The following is a 24,923-nucleotide window of genomic DNA, read 5'->3' on the forward strand; positions in this document are numbered from 1 at the left end:
TTTTAGGGCAATATCCTAAGATATACTAATAAAACTTATGAACCACTGAATATTCCATTCCCAGTATACTCCACTTTAACTTGAGTAATAGAGCTCAGATGAGTTGTCATTGTAAGCAATTACACAGATATAACACTCTTCTCCTTATACATAATCTTCTAGCACTGCCCCTGATGCAGCTATGCCTAAAATATATCTTTTGTAGGCAAGGAAACACACTTTTGATTTGGTCTTGGAATAAATCTATCCCAGAGCAAGATTAGCAGATATTTCGTCCTTTAATCATCTGCATTACTGAAAACAGCACTCTTATAACACATATTTTAGAAAAGGATATTAGAGATATGGTTAGGCTTAGAATGGCTTCCTCATAAAGAATGGCCAAGTAAACCGGCTCTGCTGGAAGAGACAAATGAGGAATTAAATGATAGAAGTCTTTATGAGTGCAAGGAGAGCGTGAGTAGAAATCATTTGTTTGCTCTCTCTCCCAGAACGAGATGTAGGGGAGGAACAGATTAATCCAGCAGCACTGCAGGGTTCAAAATGAACAAAAATATGTGATTTTTCATTCAGTAAGTAGTGGAACAGATCAAATTCTTGAAAGCTGATGAGGTCTAAAAGAAGCTGGTCATGTCAGCTAGAAGTCCATGCTGGTTCAAATAGAGCTTAGACAAGCTTATGGAAGGTAAATCCAGTAAGGACTGCTACATACATGGAGATCATACTGAACCCATGAAGTTCCTGTGTAGAAAATTACTGGGGAGAGAGAGAGAGAGAGAACGAGACTGGGAAATATAAGGGAGGAAGGATTACATATGCTTCAAAGTAAGATAGCAGGTTAAATTGATCTGTGGTCCAACTGAGTACCTTATTTCTTGTGTTCTGATACTCCAGTGGTCAGAGAACTAACCTGAAAACCATAGATACACGTTCAGGCACAGCTTTCTTCTTGCTGGCCAAGGAAAGAAGAGGCATGTTTGAAGCCTCTGGAAATAAGCAATAATCCAGCTGAGACCTTCCCTACACTAGGCTAGTGCTGTAAGTCCTTGAAAATGAATACATTATGGTCAGCCTTTGCACTCTGTGCTGGCCCTGTTTTATACGAAAAGAGCTCTTATCTCTATTTTAAATGAATGACTTAAAGCATCTTGTTTGAGAAGAGAGCTCATGATTATGAATCCCAAATTAAGGCAAGCACCTGAGCCCCACAGATAAATAGTTCTTTAAAAATCCATTTACTTTAGCCAATAGCGTAACGCAGAAACCAGCATATCCTAGTGCTGTACAGGAGACCCTGGTAATGACCCCATGGAGTACAGAGGCCACTCCCCAATGCAAGCAATTGCAGCAATTAAATCAGAGGTGAATGCAGTTCTCATAATAGCTCTCTTCTTTCCTTGCTAAACCAACCACAACGCTGTACCACAAGAGGCAAGTACAAATATGTATCATAGAATCACAGAATGTCCTGAATTGGAAGGGACCCACAAGGATCATCGAGTCCAACTCCTGTCCCTGCACATGACAACCCCACAGTTCACACCATGTGTCTGAGGGTGTTGTCCAGTCTCTTCTTGAACACTGTCAGGCTTGGGGCCGTGACACCTCCCTGGGGAGCCTGTTCCAGTGCTCCAGCACCCTCTGGGGGAAGAACCTTTTCCTAATGTCCAACCTAAACCTCCCCTGGCACATCTTTCCTGCCATTTCCTCGGGTTCTGCCACTGGTCACTAAAGAGAAGAGCTTGGCACCTGCCCCTCCTCCTCCCCTTGTTAGGAAGCTGTAGCCAAGATGAGTTCTTCCCTCAGTCTCCTCTTCTCCAGGCTGAACAAACCAAGTGACTTTACCCACTCCTCCTATGGCTTCCCCTCCAAACCCTTCACCAACTTTGTAGCTTCTTTTGGACACCCTCCAGTAGCTTTATATCCTTTTTATCCTGTGGTTCCCAGAACTGCACACAGTGCTCCAGGTGAGGCCGCACCAGTGCAGAGCAGAGCGGGACAATCACCTCCCTGCCCAGCTGGCAATGCTGTATTTGATGCACCCAGGACACAGGTGGCCCTCTTGGCTGACAGGGCACTCTTGGCTCCTGTTCAGCTTGTCATTGACCAGAACCCCCAGATCCCTCTCCACAGAGCTGCTCTCCAGCATCTCATTCCCCAGTCTGTATGAACAGCCAGGGTTGCCACATCCCAAGTGCAAAATCTGGCACTTACCCCTGTTACACTTCATGTGGGTGGTAATTGCCTGGTTTTCTAAGTTCTCTCGTGGGAAAAAGGAGAGGTGCTTGAGGACTGGAGGAAAGCAAATGTCACTCCAGTCTTCAAAAAGGGCAAGAAGGATGATTCAGGTAACTATAGACTGGTCAGCCTCACCTCCGTCCCTAGAAAGGTGATAGAACAACTTATCCTTGGTGACATCTCAAGGCATATCAACGATAAGAGGGTCATAAGGGGAAGTCAACATGGCTTCACCAAGGGGAAGTCATGCTTGACCAACATCATAGCCTTTTATGAGGACATAACCAAGTGGATAGATGATGGCAAAGCAGTGGATGTGGTCTACTTTGACTTCAGTAAAGCATTTGACACAGTCTCCCACAGCATCCTTACAGCTAAACTGAGGAAGTGTGATCTGGACAATTGGGTAGTGAGGTGGACTTTGAACTGGCTGAAGGAAAGAAGTGAGAGAGTTGTGGTCAACGGGGCAGAGTCTAGCTGGAGATTGTATCTAGTGGAGTGCCTCACAGGTCAGTACTGGGACCGGTATTGTTCAATATATTCATCAATGACTTGGATGAGGGAATAGAGTGCACTGTCAGCAAGTTTGCTCATGACACGAAGCTGGGAGGAGTGGCTGACACGCCAGAAGGCTGTGCTGCCATCCAGCGAGACCTGGACAGGCTGGAGAGTTGGGTGGGGAACAATTTAATTAATTATAAAAAGAGCAATTGTAGAGCCTTGCATCTGGAAAGGAACAAGCCCAGTTTCCAGCATAAGTCGGGGAATGACCTGTTGGAGAGCAGTGTAGGGGAAAGGGACCTGGGGGTCCTGGTGGACAGCAGGATGACCATGAGCCAGCACTGTGCCCTTGTGGCCAGGAAGGCCAATGGCATCCTGGGGTGTATTAGAATGGGGGTGGTTAGTAGGTCGAGGGAGGTTCTCCTCCCCTCTACTCTGCTCTGGTGAGACCACATCTGGAATATCGTGTCCAGTTCTGGGCCCCTCAGTTCAAGAAGGACAGGGAACTGCTGGAGAGAGTCCAGTGCAGAGCAACAAAGATGATTAAGGGAGTGGAGCATCTCCCTTATGAGGAAAGGCAGAGGGAGCTGGGTCTCTTTAGCTTGGAGATGAGGAGACTGAGGGGTGACCTCATCAATGTTTATGAATATATAAAGGGTGAGTGTTACGAGGATGGAGCTAGGCTCTTCTTGGTGACAACCAATGATAGGACAAGGGGCAACGGGTACAAACTCGAACATAGGAGGTTCCACTTAAATATGAGAAGAAACTTCTTCACAGTGAGGATGACAGCACACTGGAACAGGCTGCCCAGGGATGTTGTGGAGTCTCCTTCTCTGGAGCCGTTCAAGCCTGCCTGGACTCATTCCTATGCAACCTCATCTAGGTGTTCCTGCTCTGGCGGGGGGATTGATGATCTTTTGAGGTCCCTTCCAATCCCTAACATTCTGTGATTCTATGATTCTGTAAGTGGTCTTAGGGTCCAGGTGGGAATGTGGCCAGGAAAGCCCAATGTCCTCAGCTGGCAGGAACCACCACACCTGGAAAAATTGGCTGGCTACTTCCATCAGCAGTTCTTTACCAAAAGATGTTAAGTAAAGTACCAATGCCCTGTTACAGGTTTGGGAACTGCTGTCTATGTTTTATTTGAATAAAACCATTCTCCTGTCACCTATAACAAGCAGGGTGCATACCTCTTTGAGTAACTTTCAGTGTCCATAGTTTTCATGGCATTGAAAAGGATATTTAAGTATAAATGATACCTTCAAAATGAAAAGAGTGCCTTACTTCTGTTAAGTCATTACTTCAATTGAATTATTGATGAACTGATGTGCAACAGCTAAATATAAATATAACCAAAATGAATGCCAGAAAAAGCCATAACCTCCCAAACCATAACTATAATTAAAAGGCTCATCACAGGTAATATAACATTTTTGCCATGTTCCCAGGTCTGACCTTTTATGTTTTCTTCCTGGTCACTGAACATTATCCTTCGATAGCCCATGTGTGTTTCACTATTGGAAATTTTTGAGCTTCAGCAAAACGCACTTGAAACACTTTTTACATGTAGCCATCTCTTTTTCTGTTCTCATCCACATCTGCCAGGATGGCTTGGCACTTTCTCATACATTGGATAAATATTGCTGTGAGGAAAAGCACAGGTGAAGCAGAGGCACCATACATGGATATTGTGAGATTTGCCAAAAGGTTTATACTTTCTCCAATACACCTACAAAAAAAATCAAAACAAAAACTTATTTTGAAGTCATGTTTTAATTCAAAATGGTTCCTGAATGAAATACAGCTCTATCTGTCCATATCCTGAGTGCAAGATAACTCACCAACATGGGAAAATAGAACATTTCCTTTATTAAAACACCTTAAGGACCAGAATATGACCATATTTGTCCAGAACATATACTCTTATGGCTGACATGATTTTATCATGTTTCTAGCAGGATTACTCCCCAAGCATGGTGCTGTTCTGTGTGGTGAATTATTGCAGAACTGAATTTCCAATTAATATAAGGGAATAGCACTAATTAACTATTTGTTACAAAGTCTGGGAGTGGCCATATGCAATATATTTGACAAAAGGTGACTAAATTTATTTAATAGTTTGGAGTTTGGATGTGATCATCACTCAAGCTTTCTTTTTGTGAATAAAATTTTACAGTCAGGTCCATCCAGTGTAAATACATGTATATACTTCTTAGTTATCTATGCACATCCCTGGGTACCTCTGGTTTCTGAACCCAGACTACACTATCCTTATCTTGTTGAGTTGCTATATAAATTTCCCACTACTATCAATGTAATCACATCTGCAATTATTTCCATAGCAACCAACAGACCATGTAACTCAAAAGTCTCTCTTCATCTTGGCCAGCAATACCAACACTCTTACATTCTGTGCCTCTGGCAGTAGATAATGGTTCATGTTCAGGGAAGGCAGACAAATATTTGAATGTTTACCAGTAAGGTGTGAGTCTAAGTTCTTCTTGGGATTCATTAGTTGTGTTCAGCAGCATCACACTCATGTGAATGTAGTATGCATATCTTATCCCACTATGGACAGTTATATTCCAGATACAAATAAGTAACCAAGTGCAATAATAAAAAATAATAAAAAATTTAAAATTATGGATAGGTAAATTTTAAACAAATAAATAAAGAATTTTTTAAACCCTATAAATTTATTCCAGTTCTTGGGTGACTTGATGCGGTGAATGTTTTTTCTTGGTTGTAATCTGGGCATTCTCAGGTAAAATCCAGGAGGTTTTTCAAATTGTTCCATATGTCTGACAGCCCTCAAGTTGTGATGTTATATCTGTTCATCATCTTGGAGCAGTTGTTACAGAATCCAAATGTGTGATAAGGCACTCAATTATTAGCTGATAAATATTTCAAAACTATAACTGTTTTTATAAAATAGTAGTTCAGATAACTAATAACATGAGTGAAAATTCAACTGCTTCCCATATAAGCTGCTCTGTCACTATGGAATTATATTGTGTGCTTGCAATAACATGAATCTATTTTGTTGGAGAAGCTGGTAGAACTACAGTAGACTGCTGCTTAAATGATAATAAGATGAGTAGAACAAGATTCTTTGAAACTACCAATTCTTTTCTTAGAAATGATTACTTGATCTTTCATCTATTGAAGTCTGATGACAGCAATACAGTTACTGCTTCACATTTGATTTGCTCTGCTTGTGCTTTCAAAATTCACAATCTTCAACAGAAAAAGCCCATATTTCACAGGAATGTGAGACTTGCTGTAGGGAGTGGTGTCACACTCCTCCCTCTCCTCTCTTGTGTGGGTGGGTTCCTGTTGCTCATCACCATGAGGCAGTCAGACCTCAGTGTTTCACCAGCTAAAGTTCTGTGCTCTAATTAACAAGACATTAATGCTGCCCAATGTGTTGCTAAAATCTGGCTTCCCTTTGGGTGACTAAGAGTGCTTGTGGTGTTGCCAGTTCCAGGCCACTTGTCCTGTTGGAAATTCAACTAGCAGTAGTAGAAGATTATATTTATCTCATCAGAAATCCTGGCTATGATTGACAGGATACTTATTAGCATTTGAGTATGAATTGCACTAACAGGCAGAGAGTAAGAGACTTGTGAAGAGAAATGTGTGGAAATCTTGCCATTTGGTGTTCATCACCTCTCTGTTCATTTTTCAATGTCTACAGGAATGGGAAAAACCAGAACTGTAACGTTAAAAATCAGACAAAGATAACTATATAAATGCATTTGATAGATAATGGAGGTTGCTGGTCTACCCTAGGGACTGAAACCAGAGAAAATAATTATGAGAAGGAATTTCGTATGTGCTAAAGGCAACTTAATTGTGTAAAATTAGAGGACTCCATATAAATCCTTCATTTTCTGGCATTTTAGAAGCCAAAAAATTGAAATGGTTGAAAGCCACCAGCATAAATTAGTATACAATTCACCTTACAGTCAAAAACATTTTTAAATAGACAGATCAACAGTCTAGAATGGATATGCTAAAGTTTTGATTAGGGTCACACATTCAGTTATTACCTATTAATAGTTTAACTGTTTATTTATTTATATATTATGATAGTTAGCAAAGAAGTAACTATCCATCATTTAAATCCCTAATCTATTAACACAGACTACCCAAAGCACAGTAATGGTGTAATCTTAGTGTGTGTACCCTATTGTAGGCTGTATTTGGTTTGATCAGTGTTCTCCTCCTTGCAGTTTTCATGCACACTTCACTTGAGATTAGCCACACTCAATACAATAGCTGATACTTCCTTTTTTTTTTTTTTTTTGCTATAAATCTAAGCTAAAAATTAATCAGAGAACAAATAAACTATCTCATTAGGTGCACATAGCAGTAGGTGGTGTAAATCTGGAGCAAACATCAGAGGAAAAAAAAAGGCAATGTTACCCACATTTTTCATTTAGTTCTGCACTTACACATAGTGGCCCTGCCTGTGACACAACTGGAGACAACATCGTGTGTCATCTGCTCTAAGTGTTATTCATTTATAACAACCTAATTAGAAGTTTTGGCAGCAGAGAGGCAGCAAATCATAGAATCATAGAACTACAGAATCATATAATAGTTTGGGTTGGAAGGGACCTTCAAAGGTCATCTAGTCCAACCCTGACTCCCAGATTGTAGTAACATTTCTCTAATAACCTGTCCCTGGGATAGGGGATACCTCAAATCCCTTCTACATTACTCAGCAGACACCCCTGGTTTAACCCACTGGAGAAATTTCCTGACTGGTATTTCTTTGCTGAACATCTTTTAGCAGGGCTTTGAAGGAGCTAAGGTGGTGTAGGTGGTCTATGAATTTTAAGACCTATTTGTTCCCCTTTGTTTTGGTGACCTATTAGCTGAACATCATTGCCTCATATAAATTAACCTGGTTAATTCTTCCCTTTTTTAAGGGTAGAGAACATGGCCATGCGACTGGAAGAAGTAAATGAGCGAGAGCACTGCATGAAGGCCTCTCTACAGACCGTTGACATCAGGCTTGCTCAGCTGGAAGATATGATGGGACGAATGGTGACTGCCTTAGAAAAACTGACTGGCATAGAGAGAGGTGAAACAACCAAGATACGATCCAGGACCTCATCCGACTGCACTGATGCAGCCTACATTGTAAGGCAGAGCAGCTTCAACAGTCAGGAAGGAAATACTTACAAGCTTCAAGAGAGCATAGATCCCACAGGAGAAGAGTCCATGTCCCCAACATCTCCTACAATCACACCCCGCATGCGAAGCCACTCTTTCTATGCAACAAATATGAAGGACAAGTGTGGGTTGGAAAAGTTTGAAAGCATTTTTAAGGAAAGATCTCCAAGCATGCATCGGGCTATCAGTTCCCACTCGATAGCAAAAGAAGGAAAAGTTCCCTTAGCCCCTACTAGCACTTTGTCAATTGCCCCAGACTCCAGAAGGCCTTCATCTTGTATAGACATCTACGTTTCTGCCATGGATGAGATGCATTCTGACACAGAGCCTCTTGACAGCTCCATAAATATTCTTGGTACCGGAGATGCAGCTCTGCAGGCTCACATAGCCTCTTCCATTTTAGCTAACAGTGCGTACATTAGCAGTACACCTGGCGAAAAAATTTCTGGCAGGAGTCTTGATTACGAGGAAACCTCTGGAATTGAAACAAGAGCATTTTCTTCAGGCTATTCACAAATCACAGATTGCCAAATCCCCTGGGATTCAGACCCTCCTTTGTATCACACTTTAGAGCGATCTAAAAGCAGTCGTTATCTGGCTACAACCCCATTTATTCTAGAGGAAACGCCAATTGTGAAGTCTCACAGTTTTATGTTCTCTCCATCTCGAAGCTACTTCAGCAGCCTTGGCGTCCCAGTCAAAACAGCTGAGTACACAAGTATTACGGACTGCATAGACACAAGGTGTGTGAGCGCTCCCCAGGCCATCGCAGAGAGGGCCAGTTTCCCCGGAAGTCTTGGGGGCAAGGTGGAGGACTTGGGATGCTGCCACCCAGAGAGAGAAGCTGAACTAAGCCACCCTGGCTCTGACCATGAGGATAGTGAGGCCAAAGACAAGAAGGGGATCCCCTTATCTCCTCAAGATGGCAATGCTACAAGAACGCTGGCCAACAGTATCCTACTTCCAAAAATAGAGCGAGCCAACAGCTACTCTGCAGAGGAGTCTAACATGTTGTATGCACAGCACACACGGAAGAGCTATTCTATCAGTGACAAACTTGACAGACAGCGAAACGCAACAGGCCTGCGAAACCCATTCCAGAGGAGTAAGTCTTCCAGGCCGGAGAGCAGAGGGGACAACCTATCCATGAGGAGACTGTCAAGAACAGGAGCCTTCCGCAGCTTTGAAAGCAAGCACAGCTAGGCCTAGACAAAATTCACCGACAGTCTAAGGGTCATCTGCTCTCCAGTCAATTTTTCTTAGCAGAACTAAAAAAAACACTCACATCATCCCATGTCAACTCTAGTTGGCATTAGCCACCAGTCAAGGGAGCACATTGTCAGTTTCAGCATCACCCACTGGTTGCTGCATCTTGACCCAGCTGACATTTGCACTTAAGGAAAAAGGGAGGGATGAAAGCTTTACAAAGACTTCAGTAAACAACAGGAATAAGAAGCCCCCTTTATGAAGTCACAGTAAACAAATGAGTAGGTTCAGAAATCTGCCTTTTATTAGAAGGCATCCTAATATCTTTGATCATTATTCAAGTTTTTAGGATGCAGAAATTAACTGGCAAAAAGAAACGTACAAATTATATATTCTAAACTTCAATCACAACTTCTTTTTCATCTGTTTCACAATTGTGATGACTGATGAAAAGCATTTGTTATTTCTGTAGGAACTGGCAGCAAACAAACCTGAAGCCTACCAAATCCCTTGCATCCCACACTTGTGGAAATGAAGGAAGATGAACAAGATAAGAACCACAACGTTCACTTGTCTCTTTTTGTATCAGCTTATAGTGCCACAAAAAGTTTATATTTTCAAGAGCAGAAAGGGAAATGAGATGCCTTTTATACTGCAACTTAAATGGAGGAAGAGTTGATGTTAAAATATCAGGTGATTTCCTGTATAAAACAGGCACTCTAGATTCTAGCACAGCTGAACAAGCTCAGGATGAATGTAACTAAGCGGAATAGTATATATTTATTTTTTTACCACATTTGTCATCAATATGTTGTCTCACTGCATCAAAGGATGTGATGGAACAGTAAGAACAGAGTTATCCAAACAGAGCACAGTAATATTGTCAGGTTCCCACTGCTCCATTTAATTATGTATACAAATTGGGGAGATTTACCCACCAGGCCACTACCAGGCTCTTGCTGTTCCATTTGAGCTTCCAATTTTTTACATCATTCTCTCACCTAAAAATATACACTTTTTTGTTTTGTTCTTTTCATGAGGACATGACCATATTTGAACATTTCAAAGTATACGAGATTTATCAAGCAGTCTGAATCCAGATTAATACAATTAGACTGAAGTTGCTTAAGTGAAAATGTTCTTGGCAGAGGACTGGAAGACACGAAAAAGTATATATGCTTTTAAGGTAAGTTGAAGAACCAAAGCAAAACTCCACGTGTCTGTAAACTGCAAAAGCCAACAGTTGAGACTAGGCTTTCACTATTCTGTAGTGTGTCACACAATGTACATTCTAGTAGGAGAAAGTATATCTGAACGGTAGTGCGGTTATGGGTTTTGGCTGAAGACAGTCGTAACTCCTCTGACCCCACCCAGGTACCAAGGGTCCACAAAGTCAAGCAGAGTTTCAGACTTCTCATGAGAAGATAACACATTGGTCACGGGTGGAAGGGTATGTATAAGATAGGAAAAGGATGGAGAAGCATGAACTGCAACTACATCAAAATTTCACATCATTTATGGAGGCATGATTTTTAAGCTTGTAAAGAGGTGAAGCTAGTGCTACTAAAAATTAAAACATCTCTACAATGACCAAGATCTGTGTAGAACCAGCTCCTTTATATTATTAAAAATGAACACATGCGAGTGGGGTACATACTTCCCATTATTTAAATGGGAATTATCTTCTGAATCTCTAAGGCAGCTTTGAAAATGCAGGCTGACATTTTCTCACTGGGATCTCACCCTGGGAGACTCAGAGCACTGTATGAGAGCTAAGTCTGAAAGGCAACAAATCTAGACATAAAACTAATCATCAGCCTCCAGAAAAGAGGCAAAGAAGGTGGAAACATTTAGGTACCAAGTCACTACGTTGGAAAGTTCAGGAAATACAGAAATGCAGCATGGGGACTTTAAGCACAATGTGTTTCACACTTCCTGCACCAACGTGTTCCTTGCTTTCTTCCATTTGATCAGGCTTTCAATGAGCTAAACTCCACCACGACACCGTGTTTATGCAATTGCCTTGCAGTCCATGTGCAATGTTAAGGGTCACATGGCAACACCGAGGAAGGTCAGAAACCTTTCTGTGCATTATGAAGCATGCTTGAGAGGGGCTGATTGTTGAACAGCAAAATGCCCAGAGGCAAAGGAACTTGTGTTTAACAATCTGCTTCAAATGTGCCAACTTTTGTTAGCAGCCTTTTCCTAAGGCTTCTCCAAATCTATCTATCCTTGGTGAGTAGAGGGGGATATTCTCACTTCGTTTTCTTTGTTACTTTTACGAATGTCTGCTAAAACTGTTTGTGGGCTCTTCCACCTTCACCGTATTTACTGGCCTGCTCTAGAGGAACTTCAGATTCATTAGAAATTCCTCAACAGCACTTAGTGAATTAGTTCAAAGCATAGGGCTCTCCTCTGGGGTAGACTTCATTGCTTAGTTTGTCAGGGTAAAGGAATTTGCCAAACCCAGAAGCTGTATAAATGTTTAGGATACAGCACTTTATTGATCTGGAGCACATATTCCAGGTAAAATGAAACAGGACACTTTATTTACCTCTTAAAATTTGCCATTATATATAAAATGTAAATTCAGATGTTAGGAGTGTGATTGCAAGATGTTGGAACACTACTTTTCCTGAATGTTTCCCATTTATTCTACAATGTGGTGTCTATAGAATATATTACGATGGATGTTAGATTATTTTATCTTCTTCTGTTTTTTTTACACATTGCATCAAACTGCTCCTTTTCAAATTTGATGGTAAAGCACCCATTCCTTGCAATGGGACCAGATTTCCCACTCCCAATATTATTATGACCATCTAGTGAGAGTAGAAGTCTGACCATCCATCATCACGTAGCTGCAGCATGTGCCATATGACATACTCTGTATCGAAGGATAGCTTATGAAATATATATACACGCGTATATACATATCTCCCATATATAAACCAATATAGTTGTGACATGTGGTAATATTAGTGAACGTTACAGGACAGTTTTAATATCACATTATGAGGTCTTGTTTGTAAATCTGTAACATTCAATAAAATAGCACATGTTGCATTGAGCATTAAGTTCCACTATCAAATTATTAGCTTACATATGGAATATGCATTTCTGGTCACAGTGTGTAAGTTTGGTATGTCCCACACACTTCTCTGTATAGTTCCACTTAAATGTCTGTATGAGCTGATGTATAAACCTCTAATGAGCCACTGTGGGCTGTGACAGGTGAGTTGTGATAGTGTGAAAGGTGAATTGGCATGTTATGCAAAAGATATAAGATAAATGAACTTTAATAATATTTTGAAACTCAACTGAGCTTAGCTGTTTGTTTACATATGCTGGCCGACTGAGGAAGCGGTGTACAGTATTTTATAAATATTTTCCTATAGTAATCTGTTCTGTTGTTTCCAGTTTAAGTGATGCTATTCTACAGTTGGGGTATACACTTGTCCTAGGTATTGGATTATAGCACATTATTCTTTCACAATAACAGTGTGATATGACTGAAGTAGTTTCTCTTCCTTACAGTCCAGTCTTTTTTTGTGTCAATGAAAATGCATGCATTGTTTCATGAGTTTCTTTGGACTACTATGAGACTCAACATTTTGCTATTGCCTGCCTGTAAAGATGAATCCAGTTAGGAATGAATTCAAGCTTTTGGATGTTTACATTATTTCCATTATGTTTGATCTTTAGCAAAGTAAGTGATTTTTTAATTATTTTTAAATGACAATTGTATTTTATGAAATTGAAATATTCAACACAACATGCGGACATACAGCAGTGCTCAGACATTTGGCTCTCTCTTTTTTTGGAAGAGATAAGGTGCTACATTATTGTTCTTAGCACAAGTGCCAGTTAACAAATGGCAGTGAGGGGATAATTTGAAAATATAAGGAAAAACCAAAACATCCATTCATCCACATAAGGAAATCCCTCCGGGTTCCAGATATAGATGACTTTTTTTTTTCATTTTCCATTGATAGATTTTTGGTAAAGAAAAAAAAAAATGATTATTTGTACTTTTTGTGGAATGGATAGCCTTTTGTCAGGGGATAAATATCTTAGTTAGGTATATTTTTTGTATGAGAAGAAAATGATTTGTTTCTTAGAAACTGTCAGTGCATGGAAAATGCAGCTACACAAATAACTACTAAAAAAAGTGCTGGTAGCAGCACACAGCCTTAGTCCAATGACTGCAGTTGGAGCAAACAAGTATTGGTCCTGTGAGCAGAAGTTATTCAAGGTATTAGCATAGAGCAAGCCAGTGAAACAAAATTATCTGTAAACTCATGGTGCAAATTTTCAAAACAAGCATAAATGTCTTGTTATGTTGCTCAGGTTATATGCTTAAGAGGAGCTGATAATCAACAGAAGGGAAAACGTGAGCTGGTCATTCCTGGATTTGCCTAGGAATACTTAAGTAGTTGTGATATCTCTCCCCTGCTTAAAAATAATAGTATAATTGCATTTTTGCACAAATATGCACAATCGTTTCAATAAAGGCCACATTTTCAGTTCTGTTAAAAGCCACCAGGTACAGATCACCTTCTTCAAAAGAAATGGGAAAGCTTCCTAGCATGAGCTTTCCCTCCTCCACCTCACATAACAGCACAATCCAAACTGAGCATAAGTAAAGCGTTGGGGGTGTCTGCTTACCTAATGAAACCCCTCATTCCTCTAGATGGAATTCACCTGCTTTGCCGCACATTGGCTTAAAAGCAGTAGTGTTGAATGTGGAGAGACTGAGTTTCTGCACCCCAGTGAGAGTTATCCTGTTTTATGGCCAACCGCAGGGTGAACGCTACAGATCACACAGGCTTCTCTTCTCCGATATTGACTACAATTATGATCTTACTGATGCTGGTGCAAATCTGCAGAAAATTTGCTTATTTCAATGGAGTACTCTGACTTTTGCATTTCTAACTCTATATTACTTCAAGTCATGGCACAGATTATCCTAAATCATCATCAAGTGGGAAGTCTAATGACTGAGCCTTTGGCCAGGCTGGTTCTGAAACAGTCTCTGACCTTTTAAATTTTGCTGTATGCTTTCAGATCTCTCATAGAGCCACACAGTATGTATTTCAAAAAACTATTAGGAAACAACGTTTGATTATGGAATTGCTGCTGTTTCTGCTGCAGGGGGGTGATAATTCGCTTATTTTAGTATTTGGTAGGGAAGGTGAAGGGACAGAAGTGGGAATTGGCTGTGAAATACAATTTTATGCCTGCACAAGAGTAAATTGTATTAAAGTTATATCTTTCTTCCACCGCTGCAGTTGTTGTACATGAGGAGAGTCTATATGCTGCTACTGCTGTCTGGAACAGTGTTTGCAATATACTATACTAATAGCTATTTAATCGTTTATTATTTGGGCTATCATTTGTAAGTGTATAACAATCATTTATAAAGGGAGAAAAATGATTAAAATGTCATTTTAAACAAATTCCTACTAATATGAAGCTTTTCAAGTATGATTTGTCTAAATGTATATCACTAGGGAAAACAGTCCTTTCCAAAGGTCTACTGGATTCACGATGCACTTTTAGACTGTGTTTAGATACGTAATAAAAAGCAGAAGTTGGCAATTACTACAGCAGAACTTTCTGAAATTTCTGTAACAATTGTTTTGCAATAAAAAAAGAGATGTAGTTCAAAACATCTGTTCTTACAGGAGCGTTTATTTATGGTCATTTGCTTTCAAAGCAATAAAGCAACAATGCAATGGCAGCTGTTTTTTCTAAGATCTGTCACTGCTCTAGTTCTAACTTTACAGCTCCAAAGAAAACCAAGGGGTTTACACTATTGCACTCAATAGTTTTGAATACTCTAAGTTATTTACACCTCTGGGATCAGGAGTCATTCACGTGTCCCTAATTCTGGCCAATATTAGGCCCCAGTTTGAAAGAAGACAGACAAACTTCTCAGTGTGTTTATTTAAAAGGAAGGAATAGTTTCTTTTATTTCTAGCTACCATTTTGGCAAGGCAGGGGGAAACATAGGCACTGATTGCAGATCCCCCCTAAATGGCTTCCACATAGACTGGAATCAGCACACTCCTTTGTAAGGCAGTCTCCCCAGATGGGTGTGGCATTGCTGGCTCTGGTAGCTAAGGAAGGTTCATTAAAAACAAGGGCCGCCAAATAATCCACTAGTACCTGTGACCTGCTCTGAACTGGTATCTCACCTTCCTCAAGAAAGAAGTCATTGTCTCTCTCTCTTCATGCAGCTACAACCAGCTCTGACACTTCCTCACAAAAATGCTGAAAGAAAAAAAAATAAGGCACTGACACAAAATAAACCAAGGTCAGGATCTGCCACCTTCACAAATCAGCCTTCACTGAGGTAATAATGTCTTTTAGCTAAATGCAAAAGAATCAAAGGAAACAAATATTCAATTGAATAAGAAGTATATCAGATAGTCAGAACAGTTCTGCGCAGGTGGGTCACCCTTCAGGAGAGGAATGGTTTAGAGAGGTGTTCTTTATTTCACATTTCTAGGAAGGAAATGCTAAATTCCTGGATCAGATTTTATCTAATCCTTTCTCAGGGACTGCCATTCAGTGAAGACTATAGGAGCTTTGAAACTCTTAAAAAAATATTAAAAAACAAAATAAAAATCTGTGCCAGACAGTTGTCATTGTGCTTCTTTCCAGGTAATATTATATTTCTGGTCTCCCTAGAATTTTTCACAGTAACGAACTTCACCTAAATTCAGCCAATTAGTGCTGTAAAAAAGCAACATCACCAGCCTTGATTTTCATTCCCATGAGCTGCAATCTTGTAGTCTTTAGGGCAGCGGTCCAGTCTCTTTTAATCTCATTAATTCATAATGGCAAAGAACTCCATTTAACATTGACCATGGCAGTCAACCCTAATTCATTATCCTCATGACTGAATACAGCAAAAACTTAACAGCAGCCCTCACTGTCTTTGCGTATCAAGCTCAAATTTCACCCAGTTTATATTTCTGGAACAACAGAAAACTTACAAAACCCCAGGATTTCACTGTTTTAAATTTTTCAAATAACTGATTGCAGGCATAAATATTGTATATTTGGATTATACTTTTGAGAGGCAATAATGACAAGCATTATCTGATAGAAGGTTACTGCAGTATGTTTATGTGAAATAACAGTAGTAGCCCATGAACAGTTACAGACAACCCACTGCAGATGATACTGGCTATTGTTGTAGAGAACTATGGGTAGAAAAAGAACAGCTATGAAAGGAACTGCCTTTGTTAGTCTGGATTTCAAAACAAGAAGTCCGACAGCTGGACAGACAGTTGGAGAGACTGATATGCTCCTACCACCTTCTAAAACTTATTTCTTTTGCTACACCTTTCCTCACTTAAACATGCAGCCAAATGTTAAATAGTGACAGGAACACCACTGAATCAGCCTGTGGAGGTGACAGAATTATCCTCACAAAATATTCCAGTGGTTTTTATTCACAGTGTGCAAGATGATAATTTTCTTAACAAGCTTGGAAAAATAACATACCAAGGCTCTGAGGACATTACTGAAAATGTTAACACATAATCTTTTTCCTTTATTTGAAAGATGACAAAAAAAATCAACTACCAGTGTAGCATTTCACTATTCACTAATGAAAAACCTGAAACTAAAATTGCATTTTTAGGCAAAAATCTGTCTTCTGGAAGTATCAGTTAAAAACAGTAAATCTGAATGAAGAATTACTTTCTTCAAAAACTCCTTAGAAATATTAGTCACAAACCTGAATTCTAACCCACAGCTGCTGAACTACAGTAACTGCACTGTAATTTGGGAAGGGGTGGGCACACAAGAGGGATGCAAATGGGCAATGGGAAGAGTTAGTCTACCTAAAGGAAAATATGAACAATGAACTCAAATTCACATCACTCTTACTCTGTAAGGCTAGATCCCACTTCTTTTCAAAGTGGATGCTTGGGGAACTATACCATAGCTCTGCAATTAGTGATAGCGTTAGTTTATGGTGAACCCATTTCTACCATGCTATCTGTCTTGGTAGTATTGTCGTATGTCCCTCAGAGAATCATAACTTTGACAAACTTACAGCAACGATGATCAGTCTCTGCTTATTACAGAATAAATAGTCCTCGTCTCAGTGGAGCTGTTAAGCATTTTTTTAATATCTAAAAGGGCATTATGGCTCTTTTCTCCAGTCTTATCTGAAGGATGGTGAGCCCTGTTGCAAGAACAGGACAAAGCTTCAGAAAACATGGCCTGGTGTCCAGTTCCCCAGAAGATCGCTTTCTCCCTGAAGCTTTTTGGCTTTCTAACCCGAGCAGATTGCCTTCACCTCCACCACAGTTCAACTGTGTCAGAGAGAAGTAGCAGCCACCATGGGAAGCACACAGCAATGCAGGGACACTCCTTTCCCTTTCCTCACTGTTCAGGGGCGTAGCTACATTACCACTGCAATCCTCTGAACATTTATCTGAAACTTTTGTATACTTATTTGGTTTCAATAAGCCTCGAAAATAAAATAAGCCTACCTTAGTCCAAACATAATCTCCTCTAAAATGTCTGGGTATTCTCAGGCAATAAGGCACTGTGGACATTTCTGGGGAAACAAGTCAGTAGCTGAACCTATTCACTGGCCACTGATGATGCAAAGATTACAACCGTCTCCGTTTTGTTTGAGATGATGGAGGGAAGGGTGTTGCAGCACCTCTGCAGTTTCAGTGTGGGGCCCTAGCCCTGGGGTAAGTTGAGCTGGCCTCACACCAGCTCTGTGTAATGCATGCTCCAGGAATGAGCAGGTCCAGTAGGTCTGCTAACTTTGGCATTGAGTCGGCAGGGGAAAACAGCATGGACACTAGAGTGAGGAATAAAGGGTGTGGACACTTTATCACCAGTTTGCTCAAGACAGGCTTGACAGTAAGACTGGAAAACAGAGGCTTATCTGTATCCCCATTCTCCTGTGTTCATTCCTTTCTGAGATGCAGTGGAACCGTGTCAGTGCACGTGCTATAATGTATAGGTCTACCCTAGGTAAGTCCAAACAACACATTGCAGTCCAAGACACAAATCAAGGGAAGGACTGCAAAAAAACCTTGAATGCTTCAGGCTTACAAATCCCACAGCAAAACAATATATAAATAAACAAAATGAAGTGCACATCCTTACATACTCTAGCTACATACACAAGATATTTTAGCAGCATGTTGGAGTATTCATCTCAAACAATCACTGGAGCACAATGCTGATCCCCAAGTCTCCTCTCTGCAAAACATGTGCATGAAGCTGCTGTCTTTAAAGTCGTAATTTCTTCACTTTGCCTGCAAGGAAGTGTACACATTCATGTCCTGCAGATAAGCAGCTAATTTATGAAGCCGAACAAAGCTTAATGTGAAGCAGACACTAAAGACTCAGTTTTACTGAGAACTTAGTTCTGGGTGCACCACAAAGTTAGTCATGCACAAACTAATTTTACATTTAAAAAAAAAAAAAAGTATTAGTCAAGAACAGAAGACTAGTAACATGAGCACTGGAATTTCTCTTGTAAATAAGCATTTTCCAAAATTGTACTACAATACAATACAAAATAATGTAAAGTATGCATTATTTGTTAAAACTATTCTAATAATGCTTTCATGTGTATTAAAGGAAACTTTATCTTGCCTGTACTAAAAGGGAGACACTTAATAACTGCTCCTGTCTACTCCAGTGGAATTAACCCTACAATCAAAATGGTACATTTTAACATGTTTTAGTAGAAGTTATGATCTAAGATAATTGAGGGAAACCACTTGTTCTGTGCACTGATTGCTGGGACAGGTACAGAAACTAGGAACACACTTGACCCAGGGAAGGCTGGGCTTATGTGGTGCTGTGCAACTTCTGTTTCCCTACACTCCTGTGTCTATGGGATGGGATCTGCCAGTTTGCCCTGCCAATATCTCAAGTTGCCCTTGCTGGAAGCCAGGGGCATTCAAAAGCTGAATGGAGGGGTACTGGAAGACATGTATTCTGCATGGTAAGGAAACACAGCATTTCAAACCTTTCGCCTTCGGCACCGGTCATCCCTCCCCAGGCCAGGTGAGGTTCGGTGGTGCCCCACGCACATCGTGACGCCGGTTTTATGACGTGATGTCATTTCTGTCAAAGCGGCCGCTGGATGTCACTGTTTCATCTCCAAGAGGCAGCCACACAGAATAATTTCTCTGGCACGAAAGAAAGGAATTTGGATTCTTAAGGACAGGGGGAAAAAAAAAAAAAAAAGAGCTTCCCGGCCTGCCCCGGAACAGCTGTTTGAAGCATCCCTTATTGAAAGAACAGGTGATACAGGAGCACCAGGGGACAAGCAGCCCCCCTGCTATAGCAGGGGTGACACTGCAACCCCAAGATTGCTGACTGAACCACAGCGAACTGTGGTTGAGATATACTATTAATAGCAATTAAGGATTATGAACACTAGCAGGCTGAAGTGAGAAGCTCTCTGAAGTAAATTCTTGGGATTCTAGATAGATTTTAGATCTTGGGATGCTAGATAGACCCTAGACTCTCGGGTGGATAGACCTACCACTATGTAAAGCAAGAGCCTTTGGAGGAGAAAGTGGAATGCCTGCTGTATCTGCATTATCCATGCTCATTACAATTTTTCTAACTCCAGGATGAAAAGTATTGCATAAATAGCATAGCTGCTTGTATGGAAATCATCTTCAATTTGGAACTTAATTATATATGGAAATGGTAACATTATTTCTTATGTAGGGAAATGTCAGGAAATCTTGATCATGATTGTTCAGAATTTTGCTAAACATTGCAGTCTGTAAGGCTGAAATGTTCTGGCCTGATTCCTGGTTGGAAGTGAATGTAACCAGGGAAACAAATGAAAGTTTTGTCCATGTTAAAATAATAATGATAATAGTACACGTTTGAATTCTGCATGCATGCACTAAAAACAATGAGCAGCTATGCTTTTTATATTAGCATATAAAAAACATGGAGATTGCACAGAATCATAGAATATCTCAAGTTGGAAGGGACCCATAAGGATCATTGAGTGTAACTCCCTACACATGGTACATGTGGAGATCTGATGAGGACTTACTTACACATGCAGCAACAGGCTATGGTGGGTCATTTTTGGACCAACCATCAAAAGCAGAAACAGGTTTCTCGCTTTGGTCCCTTATGAAATTATCTTCCCCAATAAAAATCTGCATAGCAGATACACAGTCTTCCACCTTGCTGGTGAACCTCCCTGTGAGAAGGCTGCAGTTGAGCATTCGAAGCTTGAAAGTGCTAGACTAAAAGTAGCTCCTACAACTTTGATTTGCTGCTCTGGAGCATCAGATCTAGAAATTTCACACTATTGTACACCACTTGAACTACAAAGCCTTCCCTAGCAAAGGCCTGGCTTTAAGCTGGGCTGTCTCACAGAAAGTTTGAAAACTGAAAGGTTGTCTATGTGAAAAGTTTTTTTCTATCAAGGGAGTTTTAGACATCTGGTGAGATAGGGTGCCACAGAAAGTGTTGTACTAACTGTGTACTGGGCAGTTGGCATTTATCTTACGCTGTGGTGCACTGTCCTTGGGGGTTGTTAATCAGAAAACAACATCCTTGAAGAACAACAAGGTGATAACTGTGTTTTTCTCATTTTCTGAATTTTTGGCACTGTTTTCCTGTATGCCCTAAGGCTGAAAACTCGGGATGAATGGAAATCAGTGGGAGCTGCTCTCTGATAATGTGCACTGCTGTATAATGCCAAAACTCCTGAGAAAACAGGTCCCTAATCAGGACCTAGGTCTCCCACAGGGCATTTCTTTGCCTGTCCTTCTGCTCCCATATGCGAGAAGTAGAAGAAAGTGTGGTTATAACTGTCTTCACCCTTTAGGACCAAGAACCTTTTTTTTTTAATGTAATATTCATCCACATGGAAAAATTTGGTATAATCCATCATCTAAGTCAATTTTTTCTAATACAAATCCCTCTCTCCCACCTCCCCAGAGAGAAGCTAATCACATTTCCATCTGTGAGTATTCTTGGGCAAACCACTCTCAGTCAGGAGACTGTTTGAAGCTATTCATTGAGCCAGAGGGCTCCAGAGCCCAGAGCAAAAGCTAGGTTAAGGCATTCCCCTGGTGCAATTCGAAGAGTCTCAGACAGAGAAGAGATTGTGAAATGTGGGAAATCTTTCAAAGTTCAGAGTGCTTTTTATATGCTGTATAATAGAAGGGGACACCAATGACATAACCAGCTGTTTCTCCTGCTCCCTGTTTTATTACATGTGTTCTCAGTTGGCCTATTTTAAGCCTCCTGGGCTTGGAAAGCAAACCAAAAAGGCAGAAGGGGAAAAACCTGTTTAATGACTCCTTAAGAGACTTCATATATCAGGCAACCTCCTGGCTGTTTGGGAAAACCATGCATAGAAAGTATTGGGTGTATCTCCCCCAAGAGACTTCAAGAAAACACAGGCCGTTATGAACTTTAGGCACCTACTGCATTAGGCAACAGCTAGGCAGATATATCAATCTGTCTTTTGTGCATCGGTGTTTCAAACTGCCATGATATTACATTGATTTGAAGATCTAGTGCTCACCCACACTCTCCTTCAGTTCCACATCTGCCAACAGAAGCATTGCACAGGAGAAAGGACTGAAATTTGTGAAGACTAGTATTACAGATTTTAATCCACTACTGTGGCAACATCACACCTTCAACCAGTCTATTAATCTGGAATTTGGGAGGGATCTTCTGCTACCATCTTTCTATTCATATCTGTTTAATGCAGTGCAAAAGCTGAACCGCAGGACAACTTGACAACTCCCTCCACCCAAGCAGCTGAGCTGTTAAAAAACTCCCAGGTTTGTTTCTCTTAGGGCTCTGAGCAGCATAGGACCACCTGTAAACCTATCAAAAATGCAAATGGAAGGAGAAACAGATACTTCGAAGACGGAAGTCTCACCTTGGTTAAACCCAAACTGGTCAACTGTCTGTGTCACTGAAGCAACCAAGTTACTCAAACTGGGCACTCAAATAACTAGCAGCAAAACTCGGCACAACAAATGAAATCAACCTGATCAGCAGTGCATAGTATGAGCAGTGATGTTGGCTCTCTGTTTCAAATAAAGGAGCATCTAAACTCAAATGAGTAAGAGCTGCTTCGTTTTTCTCTTAACAGGATGTATCAACCTTACTTTTCTTATGGCTTTCTACAAAAAACTCACTTCAGCCCACTTCTCGTATATGCTCGTGGTTCATAAACTGTGTGGGCTGCAGTGATTCATCAAAATTTACATAGTAGCTGCATGCGAGGTTTTAACTCCTTTCAGTAAGGAAGGCCAACTTAACAGCCCTGAACTTCTGTGTAAAAGCTATTGTTAGAGTATCGGGGTAAAACATTGCCCCAGTTGCCAGCACTAAGGATTTGTAATTATCTTTTATTCCAGTTATAGCAGCACACTGCAGGCTTATGTTTCTATTCCTGTCATTATTATTGATAGCCACATTTCTAGATCTAACAGCAGTCTTCTAAAGCCTACCTGTGCCCACAAATGATAGTGATTCATACCTGATGATTAGTCAGAGCTGTAATCAATGGAAAGCTAAGGGTAAAACTCCCTTTTACTTCTGTTCCTTTTACTCCCACTTTCAGTCAGCATTTTCAAGCCATTTCCCCAGCCAAATCTTGGAAATGAAAGAAAAGGAACATTTACCTGTTGACACCTGCCAGCCCACTGCTGCCACACAGACACAGGTGGCCAAACATCAACTCATAAGGCCTACAGACATGCAGAGTGAGCTCTGCTAGCCAGCTGCCACCTTTTCTCCTGGCAACTTGAGGTGACACAGGAGATGGGGGGTGGAGAGTGTCCGATTAGGCAGCCTTTAGGTGAAACTGCAGCCGTAGCTAAGCACCATACAGCACTACAATAATTTCAGATCATCATAGCGATGCTTAGGTACAAGAAGTGTAACTATCCACTTAACACACGGCCCAGCCATGCAGGTCCCAGGAGGGAAACGTTCTGTCATTCCAGAGCAACAGCTCACGGGCTGTGCAGGGAGCACAAAGCAGCACTAAGGTGCTCTAGGGCACAGAAGACTTCGCCACAGTAACCCAGGACAGTTCACCTCTCCCATCCAAGTGTGTACAGTCCCAAGCACATTTTATCTCCTTGTTACAATAACCTGACACAGTTCGCTTCCCCCGGTCTGCACGTACCCCTGCACAGGCACCGACATGACAGCCAGCTGTGGATCTCAGAATTTGGACAATAATACCTATGTTACACCTGCGAGTTCTTTAACGAGCAAAACAGGACATTGCATATGCACGATCTGTTAATCTGCACAGGTGTTATTATTCAGCCCTGCAGTGCTTTCCCTTGAGCTTCTTTCCTGAGCAGGGCTCCACTGCATTGGGTCCCCATTTGGTCAGTGTCAGCGTCCTGGGGCTCCCACCATGGTAACTCTACATAAAGCCAAGTCTTTCACTTGATGAGTGTTGTGCCTCATCCCTGAGGGATCTACACCTGCTTTTTGTTCCTAACAGATGTGATTAAGCAAGCTGGGGCGCTTCGGCAGGTGAGGCACTGGGGAGTTCACAGGCCATTTGCTATAAGCTGCATGGTCACTTCCCACTTTCAGTGGGGAAGTGCCTCCACGAAAAAGACAGCATCTTCCAAAACGAAGGCCCAGAGGCAGAAATGGAGATCTGTAACAGAAGGGCTAAGACCTTGCTAAGGACAGTGCTTTAATAAGCTGTATCTTGTAGGTACACCTTGAGATTGGAGCTTTTAGCTGCAGACGGAGTCCCATTGCTTCAATAACCTATCTTCAGGTCACAGACGATCTTTGCAGTTTGCTTCCTACCATACTGTTGATTAAGATGCATTCATTTCTTCCAGAGCCACTAATGTGAAACACCATTTGTGGCCGATCACCATGGGGCCTCAGTAAGCAGATTGCTGGTTGTCTTTCTTGGCACAGTTTTACATGGATGTTGGTGCACAAAAGCAGAACAGTTGTGTTGAGTGCTTCATAGGCCACTAACAGTGCTGTAACTGTTGTCATCTGCACTGGTATCTCCAATGGGTATGGTCATATGAGCTTTTTGAGCTTTGTACCTTTTTCTATACAGACAGTGGATTAGGAGCACCAGCTGAAAGGGTCATACCGCTCTCAGATCTCACCATTTTTCCCTGCAACCTTCTGTTTTCATGTTAGAAAAAAATTCTGCAGTGCACTCAACCTAGAGCTTCTCCCACTCCCTTAAAAAACATTAACATGTTGGTCCATTTCTGTGGGCTTCTTACCTGCATTTGTACATATGACACACCACAACACTCCCTCCCCACCCCCCAAAAAAAAAATATATATATAGTGTCATAAAATCGATCCTACAGATCTACAGCTTGAAAACTTACACTTTATTTCTCTTAAATTCCATTGGGAAATGGGCAAAGAACTAAAACACAGGAAGAGCAATGTCCTACAAGTAAATAAAATTTCTTAACTAAGCTCTGCATGATTATAACTTCTGAGGTAATTTTTGGCCAATATTTTTTATTAATACATTAATTTATTTTTATGAAGTTCACCTCTGTTAGTAAACAGTACATGAACTAGTATTACTCCATTCAGAATCACTCTCTGCTTGAATGATCTGTCAAATACCTGCAAAATGCTTTCTTAGTTTTTGACTATTTGCAAGCAGCTCATTCTCTCTCACCAGATAATAAAAGAACAGGACATTTTAGATTTTCTGACAAACTGGAGTATATCCAAGTCCTTTTCTGGGAAATTAATTCTTGCACATA

At 40.9% G+C, this 24,923-nt stretch overlaps 1 protein-coding gene across 3 annotated transcripts in view; it reads left to right on the forward strand.

Annotated features, from left to right (window-relative positions):
• TRPM3 (transient receptor potential cation channel subfamily M member 3) overlaps positions 1-14,804 on the forward strand; it is a 275,279-nt gene extending 260,475 nt beyond the window's left edge. For all 3 annotated transcript variants that reach the window (XM_071802596.1, XM_071802598.1, XM_071802597.1), the window contains one exon: positions 7,680-14,804. In XM_071802596.1, coding sequence (XP_071658697.1) covers positions 7,680-9,129 — 1,450 coding nt within the window. In that variant the 3' untranslated portion in view covers positions 9,130-14,804. The remainder of the gene's footprint in view (positions 1-7,679) is intronic.
• The last annotated feature ends 10,119 nt before the right edge of the window (positions 14,805-24,923 follow it).

The sequence above is a fragment of the Patagioenas fasciata genome, chromosome Z, assembly GCF_037038585.1.
Source record: "Patagioenas fasciata isolate bPatFas1 chromosome Z, bPatFas1.hap1, whole genome shotgun sequence".
Lineage (NCBI taxonomy): Eukaryota > Metazoa > Chordata > Aves > Columbiformes > Columbidae > Patagioenas > Patagioenas fasciata.